This window comes from Octopus bimaculoides, chromosome 18, assembly GCF_046866305.1.
Source record: "Octopus bimaculoides isolate indiv1 chromosome 18, ASM4686630v1, whole genome shotgun sequence".
NCBI lineage: Eukaryota > Metazoa > Mollusca > Cephalopoda > Octopoda > Octopodidae > Octopus > Octopus bimaculoides.
The window spans coordinates 44,736-71,904 of NC_142945.1; the positions used below are offsets into that span (position 1 = coordinate 44,736).

Here is a 27,169-nt window from a genome sequence, read left to right on the forward strand (position 1 = left end):
TAAAATGGAAGATCAAAAATCGCACACTGGCCATATAGACGGGGACCAAAAATCGCACGCTGGCCATAAAGTCAGGGACCAAAAATTGAACACTGGCCATAAAGTCGGGGACCAAAAATTGAACACTGGCCATAAAGTCGGGGACGAATAATTGCACACTGGCCATAAGGTCGGGGACCAAAAATTGAACACTGGCCATAAAGACGGGGACCAAAAATTGAACACTGGCCATAAAGTCGGGGACCAAAAATTGGACATCGTCCATAAAGATGGGGACCGAACATTGTACACTGGCCATAAAATGGAAGATCAAAAATCGCACACTGGCCATATAGACGGGGACCAAAAATCGCACGCTGGCCATAAAGTCAGGGACCAAAAATTGAACACTGGCTATAAAGTCGGGGAGGAATAATTGCACACTGGCCATAAAGTCGGGGACCAAAAATTGAACACTGGCCATAAAGACGGGGACCAAAAATTGAACACTGGCCATAAAGTCGGGGACCAAAAATTGCACATCGTCCACAAAGAGGGGGACCGAACATTGTACACTGGCCATAAAATGGAAGATCAAAAATCGTACACTGGCCATATAGACGGGGACCAAAAATCGCACACTGGCCATAAAGTCGGGGACCAAAAATTGAACACTGGCCACAAAGTCGGGGACGAATAATTGCACAGTGGCCATAAAGTCGGGGACCAAAAATTGAACACTGGCCATGAAGTCGGGGACCAAAAATTGAACACTGGCCACAAAGTCGGGGACGAATAATTGCACAGTGGCCATAAAGTCGGGGACCAAAAATTGAACACTGGCCATGAAGTCGGGGACCAAAAATTGAACACTGGCCATAAAGTCGGGGACCAAAAATGAACACTGGCCATAAAGTCGTGGACCAAAAATTGAACACTGGCCATAAAGTCGGGGAGGAATAATTGCACACTGGACATAAAGACGGGGACCAAAATTGAACACTGGCCATAAAGTCGGGGACGAATAATTGATCACTGGCCATAAAGTCGGGGACGAATAATTGCACACTGGCCATATCGACGGGGACCAAAAATCACACACTGGCCATCAAGTCGGGGACCAATAATTGCACACTGGCCATAGAAACCATGTCCAAAAATTGAACACTGTCCATAAAGTCGGGGACCAAAAATCGCACAGTGACCATAAAGACGGGGACCAAAAATTGAATACTGGCCATAAAGACGGGGACCAAAAATTGAACACTGGCCATTAAGTCGGGGACGAATAATTGCACACAGGCCATAAAGACGGGGACCAAAATTGAACACTGGCCATAAAGTTGGGGACGAATAATTGATCACTGGCCATAAAGTCGGGGACGAATAATTGCACACTGGCCATATCGGTGGGGACCAAAAATCGCACACTGGCCATCAAGTCGGGGACCAATAATTGCACAGTGGCCATAAAAACGGGGACCAAAAATTGAATACTGGCCATAAAGACGGGGACCAAAAATTGAACACTGGCCATAAAGTCGGGGACCAAAAATTGAACACTGGCCATATAGACGGGGACCAAAAATCGCACACTGGCCATAAGGTCGGGGACCAATAATTGCACACTGGCCATAAAAACGATGTCCAAAAATTGATCACTGTCCATAAAGTCGGGGACCAAAAATCGCACAGTGGCCATAAGAACGGGGACCAAAAATTGAACATTGGCCATAAGGTCGGGGACCAAAAATTGCACACTGGCCATGAAGTCAGGGTCCAAAAATTGAACACTGGCCATAAAGTCGGGGACCAAAAACCGCACAGTGGCCATAAACGGGGACCTAAAATTGATCACTGGCTATAAAGTCGGGGACCAAAAATTAAACACTGGCAATAAAGTCGGGGAACAAAATTGCACACTGGCCATAATGTCGGGGACCAATAATTGCACACTGTCCATAAAGTCGGGGACCAAAAATCGTACACTGTCCATAAAGACGGGGACCAAAATTGAACACTGGCCATAAATTCGGCGACCATAAACCGCACAGTGGCCTTAAAGACGGGGACCAAATATTGAACACTGGCCATAAAGTCGGGGACCTATAATTGAACATTGGCCATAAAATGGGGGATCAAAAATCGCACACTGGCCATCAAGTCGGGGACCATTAATTGCTCACTGTCTATAAAAACGATGACCAAAAATTGAACACTGTCCATAAAGTCGGGGACCAAAAATCGGACAGTGGCCATGAAAACGGGACCTAAAATTGAACACTGGCTATAAAGACAGGGACAAAAAATTGAACATTGGCCATAAAGACGGGGACCAAAAATTGGACACTGGCCATAAAGACGGGGACCAAAATTGAACACTAGACATAAATTCGGGGACCACAAACCGCACAGTGGCCATAAAGACGGGGACCTAAAATTGAACACTGGCTATAAAATCGGGGACCAAAAATTGAACATTGGCCATAAAGTCGGGGACCAAAAATCGCACACTGGCCATAAAGTCGAGGAACAAAAATCGCACAGTGGCCATAAAAACGGGGACCTAAAATTGAACACTGGCCATAACATGGGGGACTAATAATTGCACACTAGCCATAAAGTCGGGGACCAAAAATCGCACAGTGGTCATAAAGACGCGGTTCAAAATATTGAACACTCGCCATAAAGTCGGGGATCAAAAATTGAACACTGGACATAAAGTCGGGGACCAAATATCGCATACTGGCCATAAAGTCGGGGACCAAAAATTGCACACCGTCCATATAGACGGGGACCGAACATTGTACACTGGCCATAGAGTCGGGGAACAAAATTCGCACACTGGTCATCAAGTCGGGGACCAATAATTGCACACTGGCCATAAAAACGATGTCCAAAAATTGAACTCTGTCCATAAAGTCGGGGACCAAAAATCGCACAGTGGCCATTAAGTCGGGGACGAATAATTGCACACTGGCCATAAGGTCGGGGACCAAAAATTGAACACTGGCCATAAAGTCGGGCACCAAAAACCGCACAGTGGCCATAAACGGGGACCTAAAATTGATCACTGGCTATAAAGTCGGGGACCAAAAATTAAACACTGGCAATAAAGTCGGGGACCAAAAATCGCACACTGGCCATAAAGTCGAGGAACAAAAATCGCACAGTGGCCATAAAAACGGGGACCTAAAATTGAACACTGGCCATAACATGGGGGACGAATAATTGCACACTAGCCATAAAGTCGGGGACCAAAAATCGCACAGTGGTCATAAAGACGCGGTTCAAAATATTGAACACTCGCCATAAAGCTGGGGACCAAAAAATTGCACACTGGACATATAGACGGGGACCAAAAATCGCACACTGCCCATCAAGTCGGGGACCAATAATTGCACACTGGCCATAAAAACGATGTCCAAAAATTGAACACTGTCCATAAAGTCGGGGACCAAAAGTCGCACAGTGGCCATAAAAACAGGGACCAAAAATTGAACACTGGCCATAATGTCGGGGACCAAAAATCGCACACTTGCCATAAAGACGGGGACCAAAATTGAACACTGGTCATAAATTCGGGGACCACAAACAGCACAGTGGCCTTAAAGACGGGGACCAAAAATTGAACACTGGCCATAAGGTCGGGGACCAAAAATTGCACACTGGCCATGAAATCGGGGGCCAAAAATTGAACACTGGCCATAAAGTCGGGGGCCAAAAATTGAACACTGGCCATAAAGTCGTGGACCAAAAACCGCACAGTGGCCATAAAGTCGTGGACCAAAAACCGCACAGTGGCCATAAACGGGGATCTAAAATTGATCACTGGCTATAAAGTCGGGGACCAAAAATTGAACACTGGCCATAAAGTCGGCGAACAAAATTGCACACTGGCCATAAAGTCGGGGACCAATAATTGCACACTGTCCATAAGGTCGGGGACCAAAAATCGCACAGTGGCCTTAAAGGCGGGGACCTAAAATTGAACACTGGCTATAAAGTCGGGGACCAAATATTGAACATTGGCCATAAAGTCGGGGACCAAAAGTTGTACACTAGCCATAAAGACGGGGACCTAATATTGAACACTGGCCATAAAGTCGGGGACCTATAATTGAACATTGGCCATAAAATGGGGCCGAATAATTGCACACTGGCCATAAAGTCGGGGACTAAATATTGAACACTGGACATAAAGTCGGGGACCTATAATTGAACACTGGCCATAAAATGGGGGACCAAAAATTGCACACCGGTCATAAAACGGGGACCGAACATTGTACACTGGCTATAAAGTCGGGGAACAAAAATCGCACAGTGGCCATAAAAACGGGGACCTAAAATTGAACACTGGCCATAACATGGGGGGGCCGAATAATTGCACACTAGCCATAAAGTCGGGGACCAAAAATCGCACAGTGGTCATAAAGACGCGGTTCAAAATATTGAACACTCGCCATAAAGTCGGGGATCAAAAATTGAACACTGGACATAAAGTCGGGGACCAAATATCGCATACTGGCCATAAAGTCGCGGACCAAAAATTGCACACCGTCTATATAGACGGGGACCGAACATTGTACACTGGCCATAGAGTCGGGGGAACAAAATTCGCACACTGGCCATCAAGTCGGGGACCAATAATTGCACACTGGCCATAAAAACGATGTCCAAAAATTGAACACTGTCCATAAAGTCGGGGACCAAAAATCGCACAGTGGCCATTAAGTCGGGGACAAATAATTGCACACTGGCCATAAGGTCGGGGACCAAAAATTGAACACTGGCCATAAAGTCGGCTACCAAAAAATTGCACACTGGCCATATAGACGGGGACCAAAAATCGCACACTGGCCATCAAGTCGGGGACCAATAATTGCACACTGGCCATAAAAACGATGTCCAAAAATTGAACACTGTCCATAAAGTCGGGGACCAAAAATCGCACAGTGGCCATAAAAACGGGGACCAAAAATTGAACACTGGCCATAAAGTCGGGGACCTATAATTGAACACTGGCCATAAAGTCGGGGACCAAAAACCGCACAGTGGCCATAAACGGGGACCTAAAATTGATCACTGGCCATAAAGACGGGGACCAAAAATTGAACACTGGCCATAAGGTCGGGGACCACAAACCGCACAGTGGCCATAAAGACGGGGACATAAAATTGAACCCTGGCTATAAAATCGGGGACCAAAAATTGAACACTGGCCATAAAGTGGGGGACCAAAAGTTGCACACTAGCCATAAAGACGGGGACCAAATATTGAACACTGGCCATAATGTCGGGGACCTATAATTGAACATTGGCCATAAAATGGAGGACAAAAAATTGTACACTGGCCATAAAGACGGGGACCAAAAATGAACACTGGCTATAAAGTCGGGGACCTATAATTGAACACTGGCCCTAAAGTGGGGGATGAATAATTGCACACTGGCCATAAAGACGGTGACTAAATATTGAACACTGGACAAAGTCGGCGACCAAAATTGAACAGTGGCCATTAAATGGGGGACCAGAAATTGCATACCGGTCATAAAGGCGGGGACCGAACATTGTAGACTGGCTATAAAGTCGGGGAACAAAAATCGCACACTGTCCATAAAGTCGGGGACCAAAAATCGCACAGTGGCCATAAAAACAGGGACCAAAAATTGAACACTGGCCATAAGGTCGGGGACCAAAAATCGCACACTGGCCATGAAGTTGGGGTCCAAAAATTGAACACTGGCCATAAAGTCGGGGACCTATAATTGAACACTGGCCATAAAGTCGGGGACCAAAAACCGCACAGTGGCCATAAACGGGGACCTAAAATTTATCACTAGCCATAAAGACGGGGACCAAAATTGAACACTGGCCATAAATTCGGGGACCACAAATCGCACAGTGGCCATAAAGACGGCGACATAAAATTGAACCCTGGCTATAAAGTCGGGGACCAAAAATTGAACACTGGCCATAAAGTGGGGGACCAAAAGTTGCACACTAGCCATAAAGACTGGGACCAAATATTGAACACTGGCCATAAAGTCGGGGACCTATAATTGAACATTGGCCATAAAATGGGGGACGAAAGATTGTACACTGGCCATAAAGACGGTGACTAAATATTGAACACTGGACATAAAGTCGGGGACCTATATGAACACTGGCCATTAAATGGGGGACCAAAAATTGCACACCGGTCATATTGCACACTGGCTATAAAGTCGGGGAACAAAAATCGCACAGTGGCCATAAAGACGGGGACCTATAATTGAACACTAGCCATGACATGGGGGACGAATAATTGCACACTAGCCATAAAGTCGGGGACCAAAAATCGCACAGTGGCCATAAAGACGCGGTTCAAAATTTTGAACACTCGCCATAAAGTCGGGGACCAAAAATTGAACACTGGACATAAAGTCGGGGACCAAATATCGCATACTGGTCTTAAAGTCGGGGACCAAAAGTTGCACACCGTCCATATAGACGGTGACCGAACATTGTACACTGGCCATAGAGTCAGGGAAGAAAATTCGCTCACTGGCCATCAAGTCGGGGACCAAAAATCGCACAGTGGCCATAAAAACGGGGACCAAAAATTGAACACTGGCCATAAGGTCGGGGACCAAAAATAGCAAACTGGCCATGATGTCGGGGTCCAAAAATTGAACACTGGCCATAAAGTCGGGGACCTATAATTGAACACTGGCCATAAAGTCGGGGACCAAAATCTGCACAGTGGCCATAAACGGGGACCTAAAATTGATCACTGGCTATAAAGTCGTGGACCAAAAATTGAACACTGGCCATAAAGTCGGGGAACAAAATTGCACACTGGCCATAATGTCGGGGACCAATAATTGCACACTGTCCATAAAGTCGGGGACCAAATATCGCACACTGGCCATAAAGACGGGGACCAAAAATTGAACACTGGCCATAAGGTCGGGGACCAAAAATCGCACACTAGCCATAAAGACGGGGACCAAAATTGAATACTGGCCATAAATTCGGTGACCACAAACCGCACAGTGGTCATAAAGACGGGGACCTAAAATTGAACACTGGCTATAAAGTCGGGGACCAAAAATTGAACATTGGCCATAAAGTCGGGGACCAAAAATCGCACACTGGCCATAAAGTCGGGGACCAAAAGTTGCACACTAGCCATAAAGACGAGGACCAAATATTGAACACTGGCCATAAAGTCGGGGACCTATAATTGAACATTGGCCATAAAATGGGTGACCAAAAATTGTACACTGGCCATAAAGACGGGGACCAAAAATGAACACTGGCTATAAAGTCGGGGACCTATAATTGAACACTGGCCGTAAAATGGGGGACAAATAATTGCACACCGGTCATAAAGACGGGGACCGAACAATGTACACTGGCCATAAAGTCGGGGAACAAAAATCGCACAGTGGCCATAAAGACGGGGACCTATAATTGAACACTGGCCATAACATGGGGGACGAATAATTGCACACTAGCCATAAAGTCGGGGACCAAAAATCGCACAGTGGCCATAAAGACGCGGTTCAAAATTTTGAATACTCGCCATAAAGTCGGTGACCAAAAATTGAACACTGGACATAAAGTCGGGGACTAAATATCGCATACTGGCCTTAAAGTCGGGGAACAAAAATTGCACACCGTCTATATAGACGGGGACCGAACATTGTACACAGGCCATAGAGTCGGGGAACAAAATTCGCACACTGGCTATAAAGTCGGGGACCAGAATTTCAACACTGGCCATAAAGTTGGGGACGAATAATTGCACAATGGCCATAAAGACGGGGACCAAAAATTGAACACTTGCCATAAAATGGGTGATCAAAAATCGCACACTTGCCATATAGACGGGGACCAAAAATCGCACACTGGCCATAAAGTCGGGGACTAATAATTGCACACTGGCCATAAAAACGGGGACCAAAGTTTGAAAACTGGCCATAAAGTCGGGGACCAAAAATTGTACACTGGCCATGTAGTCGGGGACCAAAAATTGAACACTGGCCATGAAGTCGGGGACCAAATTTGAATACTGGCCATAAAGTCGGGAACCAAAAGTTGTACACTCGCCATGAAGTCGGGGACCAAAAATCACACACTGGCCATAAAGTCGGGGACCAGAAATTCTAAACTGGCCATAAATCGGGGACCAACTATTGCACACTGGCCATAAAGACGGGGGCCAGAAATTCAACACTGGCCATATTGTCGGGTACCAAAAATTGAACACTGGCCAAAAAGTCAGGGTCGAATAATTGGACACTGGCCATAAAGACGGGGACCACAAGTCGCACAATGGCCCTGAGGTCGGGAACGAATAATTGCACAATGGCCATAAAGACGGGGACCAAATATCGAACACTGGCCATAAAGTCGGGGACCAAAATTTGGACTCTGGCCATAAAATCGGGAATCAAAAATTGAACACTGGCCATAAAGTCAAGGACCAAATATTGAACACTGGTCATAAAGTCGGGACCAAATTATTGTACACTGGCCATGAAGTCTGGGACCAAAAATTGAACACTGGCCATAATGTCGGGGACCAAAAATTGAACAATGGCCATAAAGTCGGGGTCCAAATATTGAACACTGGCCATAAAAGCGGGGACTAACAATTTGTACACTGGCCATGAAGTCGGGGACCAAAATTCGCACACTGGCCATAAAGTCGGGACCAAATTATTGAACATTGGCCATAAAATCGGGGACCAACAATTTGTACACTGGCCATGAAGTCGGGGACCAAAAATTGCACACTGGCCATAATGTCGGGGACGGATAATTGCACACTTGCCATAAAGGGAATGATGAGGGAATGATGATTGGTGGCGATGGCGGTGGAATTGTTTTTTTGTTTGTTTTACGACGTGGAACATTCTGGAAAAGAATTAAATGTTCATTGCGCCACCTATTTGATGTTTTTGTTTTTCTTTGTGTTTAATTTTGTTCTTGGCTGCTTGTGCGTGTGTGTGTCTGTGCGTGTGTGTGCATGCGTGCGCTTGTGTGCGCGCAACGAAATTGCGATAATTTCCTGTTGACATCTGACGAAAAGATCCAGGATTGTGCTCGTTCGTTTGCGTTCTTTCGTTTTCCCACAAACTTCTTTGTTGTTCGTGTGTGTGTGTGTGTGTGTGTGTGTGTGTGTGTGTGTGTGTGTGTGTGTGTATGCATGTGTATGTGTGCTTGTATGTAGATGTATGGAGAGGTTTTATGTTTTGAAACAAAATAATGTTGTCGATTTCCTTTCGACAAACTGTAGTAGTAGTAGTAGTGGTGGTGGTGGTGGTGGTGGTGGGTTTAAAAGAATTTCTTGAGACAAATCCGATATCAATGTCATAATTGTGACGTTGTTGCTGGCGTCGTCATTGTTGTTGTTGTTGTTACTGGTGGTGGTGGTGGGTTCTCTATTTCAGTGTCTATTACAAATAATACTATAACTATTTGAGATCATGTAGGTAGTAAATACACTGCAGCTGCTGATAGTATCTACACTTAGTAGTAGAAGTAGTAGTAGTAGTAGTAGTAGTAGTAGTAACTTTCACTTTCCTGGAAGTTCAGTGTCTGGCAATAGTAACCAGGCAACTTTTATAACAAGCCGGGATTTGGAGAAAAACGGATCTAATTTACATTTCAAGGTACGTTTTATTAAACGATTTTCAAAAATAATGAATAAGTATACACACACACACACACTCTCTCTGTCTTTATCTCTCTCTCATAATTGTGTCAGTCATTGGACTCGGGCCAAGTTGGGGACATGCATCGTTGCCCTCCACTACGACAGTGATTCCTCATAATTTTCAGAAAAATATGTATTTTTAATGAAATTTTCGCCATAACTATAGACTTGTACCCTTCTCCGACTTTGTTGTTTCATAACTTCAGGAAAAATGGATACTTTTTAACAAAATTTTCAACAAACACCACTTGGATGCTGTGGGTTCAATGTGTATAGGGATTTTGGGGGAAAAAATTTTCCGAGGAAGTAGGGAGAAGAGTTTCGGAAAATTAATACGAGCTGACTTTTTTCCCTCAGAATTTTTAGGAAAATGGATATCTTTTAGTGAAATTTTATACAAAATACCTTTCAAATGGCATAGATTACGATTTTAAAGAAATTTGTGTGGAAATTGTTTTCCGAGGGCATGGGAAGCGGAGTTTCGAATCAGGAAGACCCATTTCTTTTTAGCCTTCGAAATGATGTAGTGGGGTAGGGTGGGGGACATCTTTTTATGAAAAAAGTTTTGAAAATTTTTTGTACACCACCCGCCTCATCATCCCACTCCGGACAGATTTTAACAAATAATTTTGGCACTTCAAGGCCATGGAAGGAGCCTTTTCGGTAATTTTTTAATTTTTTATATGTATGTATGTATTTTTTTTTTTGGGTTTTGCAACCTTACTCCTGGCCCCCGATTGTTTCTGTTTATAATTCAAAATATTGGAGAGGTCATTGAGAAGGTCATTGCTGGCATTTACCCACAGTAATTTTTAAAAAAAGGTATGTAAACGATAATTCATTTTAATAGCATATTTTTCTCTTAGAAAATATTCTTTCTTACACACACACGGCTTCGCTTCATTGAGGTGGAGGTAAAAATTAAAATTACCATTTATCTTTTTGTTGCTTATATCCCACCAATGGACCACGCGTGTGTTACCTGAGCATCCTCATTCCATGGTGTTTAATGGGAGAAAAAAATTCGTTTCTACTCTAGGCACAAGGTCCGAAATTTTTGGGGAGAAGGGACCAGCCGATTAGATCGACGCCAGTACGCAACTAGTATTTAATTTATCGACCCCGAAAGGATGAAAGGCAAAGTCGACCTCGGCGGAATTTGAACTTAGAACATAAAGACGGACGAAATACCGCCAAGCATTTCGCCCGGGGGGCTAATGTTTCTCTGCCAGCTCGCCGCCTTAATGGGGAAAAAATAGGTTAATTTTCAGGTTAACACCCGCACGATTTTCACTAGGGTGTTAGGGTTAGGGTTAGGGACGGAATTCCCTAACCGTAACCATAAAACCCTAGTCGTAACCCTAAACCGTAACCCTAACACCCTAGTGAAAATCGTGCGGGTGTTAATCTGAAAATTTACCGAAAAATATTGCAAAAACATCAATACATGGGAGATTTAAAACGGAGGGTTATCTTGGGATGTGCTAGAAACAACAGCCTAATCTTGCTTGAATCGCATACCTTTTCCTCTGAAAATATTAAAAATTTTTTTTTTTTTTCTCGAAAAGGCTCCTCCCATAGTTTCTAAGTTTTAAAAAATTGGCCAAAATCGGTCCGGGGTGGGGGAGGGGTTTGACAAAAAATTTCAAAACTTGTTTTTCTATCCATTTTTCTGGAAGTTAGGAGACAACAAAGTCGGGGGCGGGGGAAGAGGTGCACCTCTGTAGTTATGTCAAATGTTGCTGCAAATACCTTTCACAATGTCTAGATTCTGATTATATCGGAATTTCATACGGTGCGGAGTGGGAGGAAGAAAAAGAAAATTGGTTGGTGCACACACACACTGACATACATCATATACGTCTACAAAATGAAACTTGACACCGATGAAATTGTGATGTATGTCAGTATGCATGTGTGGCCATCCACTCGTTCTTTTTGTTTCACATTAAATTTCCATAGAATTAGGCAGCGAGCTGGCAGAATCGTTAGCACACCGGGCAAAATGCTTAAGCGTTATTTCGTCTGTCTTTACGTTCTGAGTTCAAATGCCACCGAGGTCGACTTCGCCTCTCATCCTTCTGGGGATCGATAGATTAAGTACCAGTTACGCCCTGGGTAGATGAAATAACTTGCGATGTACAATTTTTTGTTAAGAAGGCTAAGAGAAAAAGTTGTTTTATATGACACATTCTACCAGCATCCCAAGTTTGAAAGTGTTTCGTTAACACAACAAGTGGTGCCCGTCAAATCAGAAAGATCCAAATTAAGTACTGAGGTTGACACATTTGACTAAAACTTCTTCAAGGTGGTGCCCCAGCATGGCCACTATCTAATGACTGAAACAAGTAAAAGATAAAAGATATAATGACAGGTTGTTGTTGTTGAGAGGAAATTTCAGTGAAAGGGAGAGAGAGAGAGAGAGAGAGAGAAAGAATGAAAGATAGAAGTAGAATTTGTTTCAAGAAGAAAGACAGCTTTTTGTTGTTGACAGAGAAATAGTGTGTGTTTGTGTGTGTGTGTGTGTGAGAGAGAGAGAGAGCGAGAGAGTTTGTGTGTGGGGGTGTGTGAAAGATAAATAGATATTGTCACCATAGTAACTAATATAACTTTCCCTATATAAATGTCTATTATTAAAAGAAGGCATGTGCAAGATTAACAAACATATTTAATGGCAGTATAGACCTAGTAATTACTATTCATAGTTTAATCTGGAAAGACATTGCTTTGCATGCTTCCCAGATAGTGTACCCCGAATATGTCCGAGGGATTTCTTAACTTAAAAACATACATACATACTCAAAGTAACAAGTCGTGTATTTGGCATGGGAGACTATTTATCGAAAATACAATGAATGCTATCTCCAACTTTGGAGCCACAACTAGCAGCCCTGTTAAATAACTGGTTAATCTTGATATGAATTGACTAAGGGAGTCTTTTGTTCACGATCGTACTGATTTTCGACTGAAACTTAAATTTAGCATACAGAGAGTTACTACAAACAACATGGCTGGACACAACATCAACAACAACACAATCGAGGAACAGAACGAAAACAACAGTTCAACAGGTAAACAATTTCTAGCTGTAGTTATAGAAGAATCTGTAACTACAAAACTCATTTCTCTTGGAGTTATGAATTGAATAATGATCTGTGAAAATTAACACTTCCCTTCTCCAAGCTTAGATTCGAAACCGAATCAAAGAATTCTCGCTCGTCTGTCAAAAAATGATAAATCATCTCCCTTTGACCTACGACCTCAGCCATATCAGGCAAAGTTCAAATGGACAGGAGCTGATCTATTTAGACACAATCTCTGCTGCAGTATGTCTGTCCTTCTAGCTGCCACAACTGTTATAAATACTGTGGTCAGCAGAGGGACAGTCAAAAAAGGCCTAGGATGCAGACTGAAAAAGAGAAAGGTTCGAATGAAGGGACATGGCAGACTACTTTCTCAGATGAACGACGCACACACAGACACAAACATATTCAGTTCTAACACATCACCTGCACAGATGTACCCTGTTTGTATTCCTCTCAACTCGGAGCAGTTGTAAACAAATACATGTAGTGAAGAATTATGAATACCAATAAATAATGCAAGTACAGTAAATAAATTAGTGAAACTGTAAATCGATGTCATTCTATTATTTTCTTCGAAGGCATCCACATGCCTGTCACTTCTGTTTACCCCAATACATACTTACACACCCTTAACCACTACAGATCTATTTAACTGCTACAGAAAAGCAACACAAAACCCCACTGCTGGCTATATGTAACAACTGAAATCATATTGGGACAATCTGCATCTAGAATTATGTAACACTGCCTAAATACTAATCTTGAAAAATTAGGCTTCTCAAAACCAGAAAGGAGAAAGCTCATTCGAAGACTGCAGATCCAATCCATTACTGGAACTGTAAAAATCTGTAAAACTTTCCAGAAGTTTATCATTTAAATATATATGAGGATGTCTAGATATGCAACTATATGCATGAGAATACACACAGACACACACACACACACACACACACCCTGTTGTTGAAATTTCAGTGAAGGAGCCTTGAGCCTTGGATCTAGGTTAGAAACCGATTCATTCTCTACTGGCAAGAAATCTTGAAATAAAGTAAATAATGATATACATACATACATTCCTCACAACCCAGATATATGTGTCTGTGTATGTGTATATAAACATTCTAACACAAATGTTTATATATATATTTCTACTCCAACACTACACGAGAAAATATAGCCATACACAAGTAAACAACTGTACCACAATGTGTGTGTTTTACATATTTAATAATGTGGCATTTAGATAATTCCGACTTACTCTTGTTTGTTGTACTGTGCGTGTGTGTGTGTGTGTGTGCGCGCAACAGACAGAAACAATGAGATATAGTGGGAGAACTGTGTGTGTGTGTGTGTGTGTGTGTGTATGTAAACATATGTCAATGTGATAACGTCTATGCTTTATATGAGAACTGAATCTGTTGGTGAGTACAGAGATAAAAGCAGACGGTAGATAAAACTGACGGCAGAGATAAATGTAAGGAGGAGTGTAATGCTAGCAGTAATGATAATGATGATAGAGTGGGTGGTGATAATAGGAAGTTATCATGTAGAGCTTTCTAGTGAGGCAATCAACTATAAGTGAAACAGTCCACGGAAGACAATGCTTGGCTTGTCATTATCTAACACCAGGTTAACCATGATTAGCAGACCTATAATTAAAGGTACACCAGTTTTGACTACTCCATCTTTTTCTTATATATATACAGAATTCAGGACCTTAGTTTTCCAAATATAAATTGTGTGTGTGTGGTTTGAGGGAGAATGCTCATGCAGAAGCTCCCCCATTGGCTCTTAACATATGACATGAATGTTTGAGGTATCTGTCATTGCTGCATAGGATGGGGAAGTGAGTCAGAGAAAAGGAGAGAGAGAAAGACAGATAGACAGACAGTAGAGGAGGAGGAGAGGGAATAGAAAGGAGCAGATTTACACTTACAGTTGAGGTTATAAATACAAAATATAAAAATACTGAAATGTTCTACAGGATTAACTATAGTAAGAAGAGATAAAAATAACACACACACCAAGAATTTAAACAATATATATATATATATATATATATATATATATATATATATATATATATATATATAGAGAGAGAGAGAGAGAGAGAGAGAGAGAGAGGGGGAGTGCCAAGGTAAATAGGAGGCTGTATACAGTTTCAGTCTATGAAACATGGAATTGGTTTTGACTAAGAAATTTCTACACTAAAATCCGATAAATTCTGGAGGTAATAGATACAGTCAGTTTGTAAGGCAGGAAAAACTTCACAGCACTATCTACTGACTATTTTTATATTTGTTTATGTCTTATAGCAGTCTTTGAGTCTTGAAATAGAATAACGACAGAAGGAATTTGAAGAAAGAATTTGTGCATGATGGTATTGAAAAACCTGATGGATTTACAGTGCTCCAACTTGGCCACAATTTATTGGCAGGAGCCAGTAAAAGAGTTAATCAGGAATGTTTATGATATGCCAATTAAGTTGCATTTTGCATTCGTCCAACTCATGCTAGCATGGAAAGCAGACGTTAAACGATGATGATATATATATATATATATATATATATATATATATATATATATATATATATATATTGAGGTGGTGAGGCAAGACCTTCGAACATTGGGCCTCACCGAGGCGATGACTACTGACCGAGACCTTTGGAAATGTGCTGTGCGTGAGAAGACCGGGCAAGCCAAGTAAGATCGTTGCCAGTGCCCCTGGACTGGCTCTTGTGCGGGTGGCACATGAGATGCACCATTTTGAGCGTGGCCGTTGCCAGTACCGCCTGACTGGCTCCCGTAGGATTTTCGAGTGAGATCGTTGCCAGTGCCCCTTGTGCGGGTGGCACATAAAAGACACCATTTCGAGCGTGGCCGTTTTCGTGCGGGTGACACGTAAAAGCACCCACTACACTCTCTGAGTGGTTGGCGTTAGGAAGGGCATCCAGCTGTAGAAACTCTGCCAAATTAGATTGGAGCCTGGTGTTGCCATCCGGTTTCACCAGTCCTCAGTCAGATCGTCCAACCCATGCTAGCATGGAAAGCGGATGTTAAACGATGATGATGATGATGATGATATATATGTATATATATATATATATATATATATATATATATATATATATATATATATATATATATACACATACATACATATATATATATACATACATACATAATGGCTGCCCCCTCGTTATCGAGTATGGCCATTGCACGAGGCTTAACTGTTATCAGTGCTGTGATTGAATGTGACTTTTTAGCCCGGCTAAAGATCTAGAATGTCTTGTAGAGAATTGGCAGCCAAAACCTTTACCGGCAATAGCCGGCTGTAGGTGTAACTGGGCTTCATGTACCATTGCATGTCGTTTAAGTCCTCCCTTCTACATACCTGACAGATATGATTAGTATGGTGTGTAGCACCACCACCAGCAGCCTGGTTGTCAATCATCGGTCTCGCTTTATGACTACGAAGATGACTCTTGAGTCCAGCCTTACTGAGACAGGGTCTTGCACAGACACTCCATGTCAGCGTCATAGGAAGACCCTTACCATCTGGAAGTGCAACAGCGATGCCCTTCCTGACATCCCTCACTACTTTCTCATGCGCAACTCAAGATTTCTCAAAAGTAGCTGTCCCCTTGTGCACAATCCTTCTCCACCTGCTATGGTCAATAGCTATGCCCTCCCATGTGTCAGGAGAGTAGCAAGCATCTCTTAGGGAAGCCTTCAGCAAGTCCTTATACCTCTTTTTTGGTTTATTTGGAGGTCGTTCTCCTTTAGCTAACTCTCCATAAAAGAGTTGTTTTGGCATCCTTGAATCCTTCATCCTGACCAGATGACCACTCCATCTGAGCCTTTGCTTCAACACAAGAGCTTCAATACTTTCACACCGAGAGTTTTCCAATATTTAAAGATCACTGATGTGGTCCTCTGACTTAATGCCACAGATCCGTCTGAGACACATCTGATGGAAACATTCCAGTTGTTTAAGGTGGTAACGATATGTGACCCATGTCTCACAGGCATAAAGAAGAGAAGAGAGTACACATGCCTTGTACACCTTTATCTTTGTCTTCCTGCATATGTCTCGCTGACTCCAGAGGCACCTTTCTAGCCTTCCGAAAGCATCACTTGCTTTCCTAATTCTCTATGGAATTTCATTATCCAAATTGCCATATTTATTAACAGTGCTTCCCAGGTAGACAAACTGATCGACTACACCAAGTCTTCTACCATACACATAAATATTTGGTTCAATATACTGCTTACCAGGGGAGGGTTGGTACATGACAACAGATTTCTTGAGACTGACTGTCAATCCTAAGGCAGTGCAAGCATCAGAGAATGCATTCAAAATGTGTTGCATATCAATCTCTGTGTGCGCTACTGGATCACAATCATCTGCATACAGAAGTTCTCTTATGATATTGGTAAATACCTTTGTTTTTGCAGCAAATCACCTGATAAAAAATGAAAAAATCATGTGTGATTTTACATCCTTGAGTTCCTTATGCAACACTTCTCTCTCCCATGGCTTTGCTGCCAAATAGCGTGACAAAGTACGTCTTTTATTAGCCAATAAATCATCAATATGTTCATAATTTTTTTAAAACCAATCTTGATGCTTTCTTTGTATCAATCCCAGAAGGTCTCGGTCAGAAGTCATTGCCTCGGTGAGGCCCAATGTTCGAAGGTCGTGCCTCACCACCTCATCCCATGTCTTCCTGGGCCTACCTCTTCCACAGGTTCCCTCAACTGCTAGGGTGTAGCACTTTTTCACACAGCTATCCTCATCCATTCTCGCCACATGACCATACCAGCGCAATCGTTGCTCTTGCACACCACAACTGATGCTTCTTAGGTCCAACTTTTCTCTCAAGGTACTTACACTCTGTTGAGTATGCACACTGACATTACACGTCCATTGGAACATACTGGCTTCATTCCTTGTGAGCTTACACATGTCCTCAGCAGTCACGGCCCATGTTTCACTGCCATGTAGCATGGCTGTTCGTACACATGCGTCATACAGTCTGCCTTTTACTCTGAGTGAGAGGCCCCTTGTCACTAGCAAAGGTAAGAGCTGAGTTGAACTGGGTAGTGTCTGTCAATTAGGGTATTTTTGATTTCTTGCAGTCTAAAGTCTCTGGTATTTTGTTCTGACACTATTGTGCATATCCTTCTTGCAAGGTTGAAGGGGATGTTTGTTTTGGTGTGTCTTGCAACCCAAATCCCAAAACGAAATGTCTATATATTTATACTTTAAAATTAATTACCTGGAAATCTCCACTCTTTGCTTTATCTTGTTTTGTATGTATACATATATAACATATTTTGTATTTCATATCCAAACTGTTATATTTAATATATCTAATATGTTTATCGACATAATTGCCTCCATATATATATATATATATATATATATATATATATATATATATATATATAGACATATATATATATATATATATATACATATATATATATATATATATATATATATATATATATATATATATATATATATATATATATATATATATATATATATATATATTGAATGTATGTATGTATGTGTCTTTATATGAGCACAAAGAGAGTGAGAGTGGGTAGAGAGGGATAGAAAGAGGAAGATAAAGAGAGGGAGTCAGATTCTTTATTTTGCTACATGTGATGATTAACGCTACCAAAACTTGAAATACTCTCCCATCTAATTGTAGAAATACAATAACTAGAGTAATGAGTGTACACCTCTAGATGCTATATATCACCTGTCTGCTACCATATATACACAGACAGATTCCTTCCTATCCACCGCCATCTGTCTACTTGTCTCTATGGTTACTGAGTCTGTATAATGGGTTTCTTTTTTTTCCTAAATTTTCTTAAGCTACTCACCAAGTTTTGTTTGGCAACTGCTTCTAAAACACAGTTCATAGACACAGTGGCATGGGTTGGACGGTTTGACTGAGGACTGGCAAGCTGAGAGGCTGCACCAGGCTCCAATCTGATTTGGCAAGGTATCTATAGCTGGATGCCCTTCTTAACACCAACCACATCAAGTGTATTGGTTGCTTTTACATTCCACCAGCACATAGGTGCAAACATAGCTTTGTGGTTCCCACTGTGTGGAACCTTGTCTGTTATTATTATTATTATTATTATTATTATTATTATTATTCAGGTCACTGCCTGGAATCGAACTCGGAATCTTGGGGTTAGTAGCCCGTGCTCTTAACCACTACGCCATATGCCTGTGGGCATATGGCGTAGTGGTTATGCCCACGGGCATATGGCACAGTGATTAAGAGATTAAGGCAGTGACCTAAATAATAATAATAATAATAATAATAATAATAATAATAATAATAATAATAATAAAGACAGAGAAAAATCCCAGCAATGGCTGAGAAGCTCAGGACTCAAAGCAGAGACTGAAGGATTTTTAATTGCTGCACAAGACCAGAGCCTCCCCACCAGAAATTACCAAAAACACATAATGAAAAGAAATATAACAAGTAACTGTAGAATATGTGGAGATGGACAAGAAACAATAAATCATATTATCTCTGGCTGCCCAGTCCTGGCTAAGAAGGAATATATTCACAGACACGACAGAGCTGGGACCTATATACACTGGAAGCTATGCCAACACTATGGAATAACAACAGAAAAAAGATGGTATGGTATAAACACACGCCAGAAAAGGTCACAGAAAACGAGAAAGCAACCATACTCTGGGATATGCCAATACACACAGATAGAGAAATTAAGGCAAATAGACCAGATATAGTTGTCAAAGATCATGAAGGAAAAAAATGCTTTCTAATTGATGTATCAATACCAGCAGATGACAATGTTTCTCGAAAAGAAATGGAAAAACTTTCAAAATACAAAGACCTGGAAATAGAGATAACTCGAATGTGGAGTCTAAAAACAGAAACAATTCCTATCATAGTAGGTGCCTTAGGTATAATAAAAAAATACTCAGACAAATACATAACAAAAATACCAGGACTTACAAATATATGTAACATACAGAAAATTGCACTACTGGGTACTGCACACATTCTACGCAAAACACTTTCAATACAGTAAACATAAAAGCACCACAGCAAACCACAGCACATACCCAAGGCGCACAGAGCTGCGCTCGGTAGTGAAGTGAAAGCACGTTATAAAAATAAAACTACTGAACAATAATAATAATAATAATAATAATAGCAAACATCAAAAAATAGCAAATATCGAAAAGCATTGAAAAATGAGAACCTAGGTTCGAAATTTCCCCAAGACACCTGATGAAAGCTGGAGGGTATATCATCCGAAATGTGTTAACAATAAACAAGATGAGGACAAATATCCGTCAATTGTAAATAATGTATGGGGAAATATCTTGACAACAGGAAGGGCATTTTCTCAGAAAATCTGACTAATACATGCATGCATGCAAGAGCTGGACATTAGAACACATACATACATACATACATACATACATACACACACACATACACACACACACATACATACATACATACATACATACATACATACACACACACACACACACACACATACACATACATACATACATACATAAGTAGCAGTTCCCAGTAGGATTTAACTTTATGATGATTTGTTCAACTCTGCCAGCATAAAATGTGAATATATGAATGATAAGCTGATGATGATACTTGCATACATAAATAGTTTATTCAGTTGGAAAATAGGAAAGTTGTTAGTTATTTGTAAAAACGTTTAAAAAAATTTTAAATACTGAAAATATCTGGATAAAAAAAAAGAACCTTAATGAATCTAATTGTTTATTGAGTGTTAGATGGTATTGTTTATCTCAAGATAGCATGATGTGATACCAATTTTTAGCTGTCAGGTGCAGTCATATTGCTATTGGTCATCTCTGTCTTTCTACCAAATGCATATAAAGATACAAGTTAGAGAGAGATATCATGTGCACTTACAAACTATAGACTTTTAATTTAAATTGCAGGAGATGCCAAAATTAATTCCATTTGCTGAACAGAAGTTTCACAAATTACGTAATGAGTGTCGGAAGAAATCTATATTATTTACTGATCCAAAGTTCCCAGCAAACAACTCTGCAATCTTCTTTAGCAGAAGTCCTCCAAGTGGCATTATATGGAAGAGACCAGGAGTATGTATATTTAACACACTTGTTTTCAATGTTATACAATCTCATCACACTTTTAACATATTTCAGTACCTTGCCTAAAGTTATCAACCTCTCTACTATGTGCCCCCTGCTTTCACAGGGGGTTTTCAGTCTTGTGAGTCATACTTAGCCTCTCTTGTACAGTCTGTAAAGACATTGGTGAAACAAGACGAGATAACACAGGGTTTGGAAGTGGTTTTGCTTGTGAGGAACCTGGTTGAAGCTCCTCTCCACCTTACTTCTTGAATGCAACACACATCAACATGCCTCAGTTCAAGCATCTCAACAATCTCAACAGACTTACCTTTCAATGTACCTATGTACCAACTCTGAAGGACTGTAAGAGGAGGCAGGAGGTAACATAGGGAGGGGGAACAGTGGATTTCAGGGTCTGGAAAAAAGGCTCCTATGAGCATTTGCCAACTGACATATCATAACAGTTGTCCTGACATTTAATCTACCACCATTCGTGTTACCCTTGCTGCCTTCACTGGAGGTGGGTGCTATACAAGCATTAGTACAAGCAATGTTAGTACAGGTACAAGTAAGTACATACATAAATAAATAATTTTTTATCACTAGGCTTTGGTGTGGAGGTCTCATTTGAGTTATTTCCCTTGTTGCATTCTAAAAAATCTTTCACAGAGTTTTGTTTACTAATTGCTTGGATATTTTTAGTTGACTCATGTTTTACACTTCCTTCTTTTACAGTTCCTCATATATGAGGCCTTCCCACTATATATAAAACACTACTCACTTTATTACATATATGAGAGCCTGCCATGTTTCATTTTGGTAGGCTGAAAATACCCCTCAGGCTATTATATTGTTGTTATTTATTCCAGAGAGATTCGTTTTATGACTCAGTAAAATGATACTCCTGAAATACTTTGTGGTGAATGGTGAATAATAGAGAAATAAAACTAAGATCAGTACAAGATGAGATTGTGACAGACTTTAAATTGTCAGTTCAAGAATTTCACATGATTCATACCATAAATGTTTTGACTAAAATTCTCTTTCCTATAATACTGAGCTTTGGGCTGGAATAAATGGTAGAATATTGATCAGTAGAATATATAAAGTTAGCTTTACATTGCAAGTTCCTACCATGTCAAATTTATTTTCCATCTCACTAAGAATGATTAAATAAGTACCAGTAATATAAGGAGTGTTTTAATCAACTTCCTACAAATTTAATTTTGATCTCATTACAAAAAAGTTAAAAGTAAACCATCCTATCTATATATAATAACATTGCATATTGGATAAGCAGAACATATAATGTCTGTCTATATATATATAGAAGTCAGACTTTGTGCTTGTAAACCCATGTAACTTCTGAAGTTCACAGCTGATTTTCTCCAAACTGGGAACATTCATTACTTATGATCCAGAGATAGGTTTAGACTCTTAAATTTTTTCACATAATGTGTAATGGGGCCTCTGGGTGCAGAAAACACCCTTTCCTGGGTTATGTGGAGAAGTGATGTAACTTTTTGCAAAGTAACTTTCAGAAATTGATTGTCTCCCTTATATCTAGCGTGATTAATCCACTGAATGCTCTTTGTCTTTTTAAGATATTGATCTGAATGTTTTTTATTGACATTTAATTAATAACATAACAATGTCATCTCAGTTCATTGTATGTATTTCTTAGAATTTGCTCAGATATTGATATTATTTACCCTTTTTTTATTGACACTTCATTATTAACATACAATTCTCATCTCATTTTATTACATCATATTTCCTGACATAATTTCTCCAAAGAGGAGATCCTCCATTGGTCGAAAAATTATCATAATCTCAATTGGCTGTGTGAAAGAGCAACACCGGCTCCAAAAAACAGCACTGTCAGTAAAATTAATGAGCAGCTTCTGCAGTACCTTCCTGGAAGTCCTCAACTCTATAAGTTAGTTGATACAGTCCCAAATTCAGAAGAGATGATAAATTACCTAACAGAATTTCTCAATTCATTGAAGCTTCCAGGACTACCTCCCCACAGATTGGAACTTAAAGTGGGAACTCCAGTAATGTTATTGAGGAATTTTATTCCACCAACACTCTGCAATGGGACACACCTGGTGGTAAAGAAGATGATGCTACATGTTATTGAGGCCACCATTCTCTCTAGATGTGCAAAAGGAGAGGGTGTTTTCATACCAATAATTCCTCTCATTCCATTGGGAGCAGAAATTCCTTTTTCATTCAAAATAGTACAATTTCCTATTTGTATCAGCTTTGCAATGTCTATCAATAAGTCCCAGGGTCAAACAGTGTCAGTGGTAGGACTTCACTTAATGCTTCTCACATGAGCAGTTATATGTTGGCTGTCCTAGAGTGGGAAGCCAAAAAGATCTATTTGCATTTGTTTCATAAGGGAAAACAAAGAAGGTTTTGTAGGAATTACTACATCCTATGATGCACTCCAGTATCCACTGTTCCTTGTGAATGGTGAAGATGGATACAATTTCGGTATAATACTAACAAACCCAAAGACTGCACCAACAAAGCTCTTTCCTGCATGGACCTCAGCATCAAAGCCGATTCTCCAATGACTCCCACCAACCATGTGGTAAGCCATTATGCTTTTTTTTTTTCAAGCAATTCATTACTACATATTCTCATGTGGCTGCACAGGCTCAGTTTATGTTTCTTATTCTACAGCCACACCAGCAATCCAATGTCAACCCTTCACCTTCTGCATCATTTCAACAGTTCACTTCCCAGTTGCCATTTCCCATTGCAGCCCCTTTCCAGAATCTACCCATTTACATACAACATCTCAATTACACCTATTTTCCCTTTTAATCTTCCTCTGGTATTGCTGCCCCTCTTATGTGTCCATAGCTCACACTGAGTATACCATATGGAGTTTCTACTTATACCTTTTCTACAGATCAACCAGGGCCATCTACCTGAAGCGAGTTGTGGTTTGACAGCCTTCCTACTACTAAGACTTTGGTTTTTGTTAGGTTGACCCTAAGGCCCTTCAATTCTACACCTTGCTTCCACACCCTAAACTTTGTCTCCAGTTCTGACAGTGACTCAACTATTAGAGCAAGGTTATCAGCATAGAGGAGCTCCCAGGGGCATCCTGTCTTGAATTCCTGTGTTATTGCCTTGAGTTCTATGGTGGCAGATACTGGTGTCACAAAAATGGTACCTGTGCCGGTGGCACGTAAAAGCACCCATTACACTCTCTAATTGGTTGGCATTAGGAAGGGGATCCAGCTGTAGAAACCATGCCAAAACAGACAGGGGTCTAGTGCAACCTTCCCCCTTGCCAGCCCTGGTCGAACTGCCCAACCCATGCCAGAAGGGACAATGGATGTTAAATGATGATATATGTATATTAAGGTTAAATTTATGTTATCTTTTTTGCAATTTATATCTACACACACATGCTGTACTTTAGTTAATCTATTTGAAGTAACTTTATTAAAATACAATGAGAGATCTAAAATAGATTTTTTAGTTTGAGAAAAATCTGTATTTTCTTTATTTCAAATGTTCTGTTTTTAATAATCTTCAATGCTTCAAATTGCCTTTTAATAAAACAGCTGAGTGAATTAATGGCTATCATTACTAGTCATATTGTTGGTGCTGCAACTTAAAAACCATTGCCACTACATGTAGAATGACCCCTTAACAAGCAGACACATCTACAACAACCCAATCCTCTACTATAACACCATGTCCACACTTTTAACACTGCATCTCATATGATTGCATGCTGCAATATGCCATATGATCAATAACTGCATTTCAGAATGTGTGCTATGGTGGTTATATGGCTATAAGTGTGGAACACTTGATCTGTAGATCACAGTTATTCTACCAATTGTCTCAGAGCCCTAGGCCACCAGGGCCCACATGAAAGCAACTACAATTAAGGTGCCACTACACAGCCTCATGACTAGTTAGAAATGGCTGGCACATTTCCTTATTGTCTTAAAAGAACAGATACATTGAACAATATAGTTCTATGTATGCAAGTTTTGAAAGGAAAAATAGACAGGATATTTACTGCTGGAAAACTTCAGATTGTAATTCTTGATCAGTTATGGCTTGGGTTTAAACACAGGTTTCAGTTGATAATGAGTTTATTGATGCATAATTCAAGAGTATCACCTGTTCAATATATTACTTTTGCCCATCCCAGTAGAAGAGTTATTTATAGAAACATAGCCAACTACAAGTGGTTGGTCTAGAATTTATTAGTAATTTTAGATAAAACAGAAAAATAACATTTAAGAGTTTGTGAGTTGCTTGATGGTTTTGGTGATGACTGGGTCAGTGGTTATAAAATTGTTGCCGTAAATTATATTAATGAACTGAGATTTCAAGAAGGCTTCCAGTCTTATTTAATTAATGATCTCAGATGTATCTGGTTTTTCAATAAATGCACACACACACACATACAGAGAAAGTGAAAAACAATAGCAAGTTTTATTTATGAGGAAATAATTCATTCATCTGTTGCTTTCAGAATGTTGAACAAAATATTCGGAAAACATTACGTTAAGAACATTTTCTAGGTTTAACATATGATCTAGGATGTAGTGTTTAAAATCACACAAGTTCATATACATTTATCACTTAAATTGTCAATTAAATTTATCACTTAAATTTATCATTTAAATTGTCACAGCTTCATTCTAGGACAATAACTGATGGTAAAGAAGTAAAATTTAGAGCTGTATTCCTTGTTTGCCTGTTTAAACTATAATGTTATCTAATACCCAGTATATTTCACTTATCACATTTAAATCTACTTGAAAATTTCTGATATTGTAAGCATTGGAAATAACTGAATCTGCTTTATTAGTGTTTAAATATGAGTTAACAGACCATTTATTAACAGATGAAATATAACATAACACTGAAACATAGCTAAAAACAAGAAGAAAAAAAAATAAAGAAAAGAACTAGAATTCATACAACCCATGATGTTAGAATCTGGCAAAAATCCAAAAACAGAAAAGAAACCAATTGAAGTAAAATGATGGAGGGAATTAGTGCAGCGTGGGGATTGAGTTTAGATTTGTTACACAGTGCTCACATGAAGCTTTTTATATAAAGATCTTTTATCAGTAACTCTAAAAGCACAATAAAAATATTGAAGAAAAGACAAATTAATTAAAAGAGAGAAAAAGTTTGAAGAGAGAGAGAGAGAGAGAGAGAGTGGGATGGAAATTAATGGAGTTGTGAGTGAGAAGGAGGCAGGACATTAATTTAGTGTTAATTAGTAAAGAAGAATAAATGAGGAAATAGAGTTTACCAAAATAGAATTTAGTCAGTAATTCAAGCTGGTATTTCTAAAAGCATGATTGTCAAAATGTTAAATGTTAAAATTGCCCAAAAATATTCTTTACAAAATAGTATTTATATCAAATAAAATGTTTCCTATATTCATCTATTTTTTCTATCTCCCCTTCACTCTCACTCTCTTTTATCTCTCTCTCTCTCTCTCTCTCTCTCTCTCTCTCTATATATATATATATATATATATATATATATATATATATATATATATATATATATCATCATCATCATCATCATTTAACATTCGTCTTCCATGCTGGCATGGGTTGGATGGTTTGACAGGAGCCAGCCAGGTAGAAGGCTACCCCAGGTTACTATGTCTGTTTTGGCAGGGTTTTTATGGCTACATGCCCTTCCTAACACCAACTACTCCACAGAGTAGACTCAGTGCTTTTTACGTGCTACTAGTACAGACCCAGCAATAATCCATCTGATATTGTGCTTTCTTTTCCTTTTATGCAGTTTGCTCAAACAACTTGTTTATTGGGCATCAGAGGGCATCAGATGCTGTGTGTAAAAGAGAAGACTGCCCTGGTATGGTCATGTGATGCATATAGATGAAGACAGCAGCATAAAGAAGTGCTGATCTCTAACTGTGGAGGGAATGTGTGGAAGAGGTAGACCCATCCAACCCATGCCAGCATGTAAGGCAGATGTTAAACGATGATGATAGACAGAGAGAGTAGGGTTGGGTGGTATTATCAAGAGAAATGTGACATAATCTTCCATGCTGCATTGCAGTATTTGAACTTGTAGGTAGAATTCAACTCTTAAGGAGTGCAGAACAGGTTTCAGCCAGTGTTTACTCTCCTGTTGCTTATAACTACTATACCATGGTTTCATTCAGTCTTGTATCCAGTAACTCTTGGAC

The 27,169-nt window shown here is 40.1% G+C and overlaps 1 protein-coding gene across 6 annotated transcripts in view; it reads left to right on the plus strand.

Moving 5' to 3' along the window:
• Positions 1 to 9,548: 9,548 nt before the first annotated feature.
• LOC106871671 (calpain-5) overlaps positions 9,549 to 27,169 on the plus strand; it is a 41,265-nt gene continuing 23,644 nt past the window's right edge. Inside the window, exons 1-2 of one of the 6 annotated variants that reach the window (XM_089365557.1) lie at positions 9,549 to 12,758; positions 20,785 to 20,949. In XM_089365557.1, coding sequence (XP_089221683.1) covers positions 20,788 to 20,949 — 162 coding nt within the window. In that variant the 5' untranslated portion in view covers positions 9,549 to 12,758; positions 20,785 to 20,787. Of the gene's footprint in view, positions 12,759 to 20,784; positions 23,546 to 27,169 lie in introns of all 6 variants that reach the window. The other 5 variants (XM_014918256.3, XM_014918257.3, XM_014918255.3 and 2 more) reach the window with 5 other exon arrangements.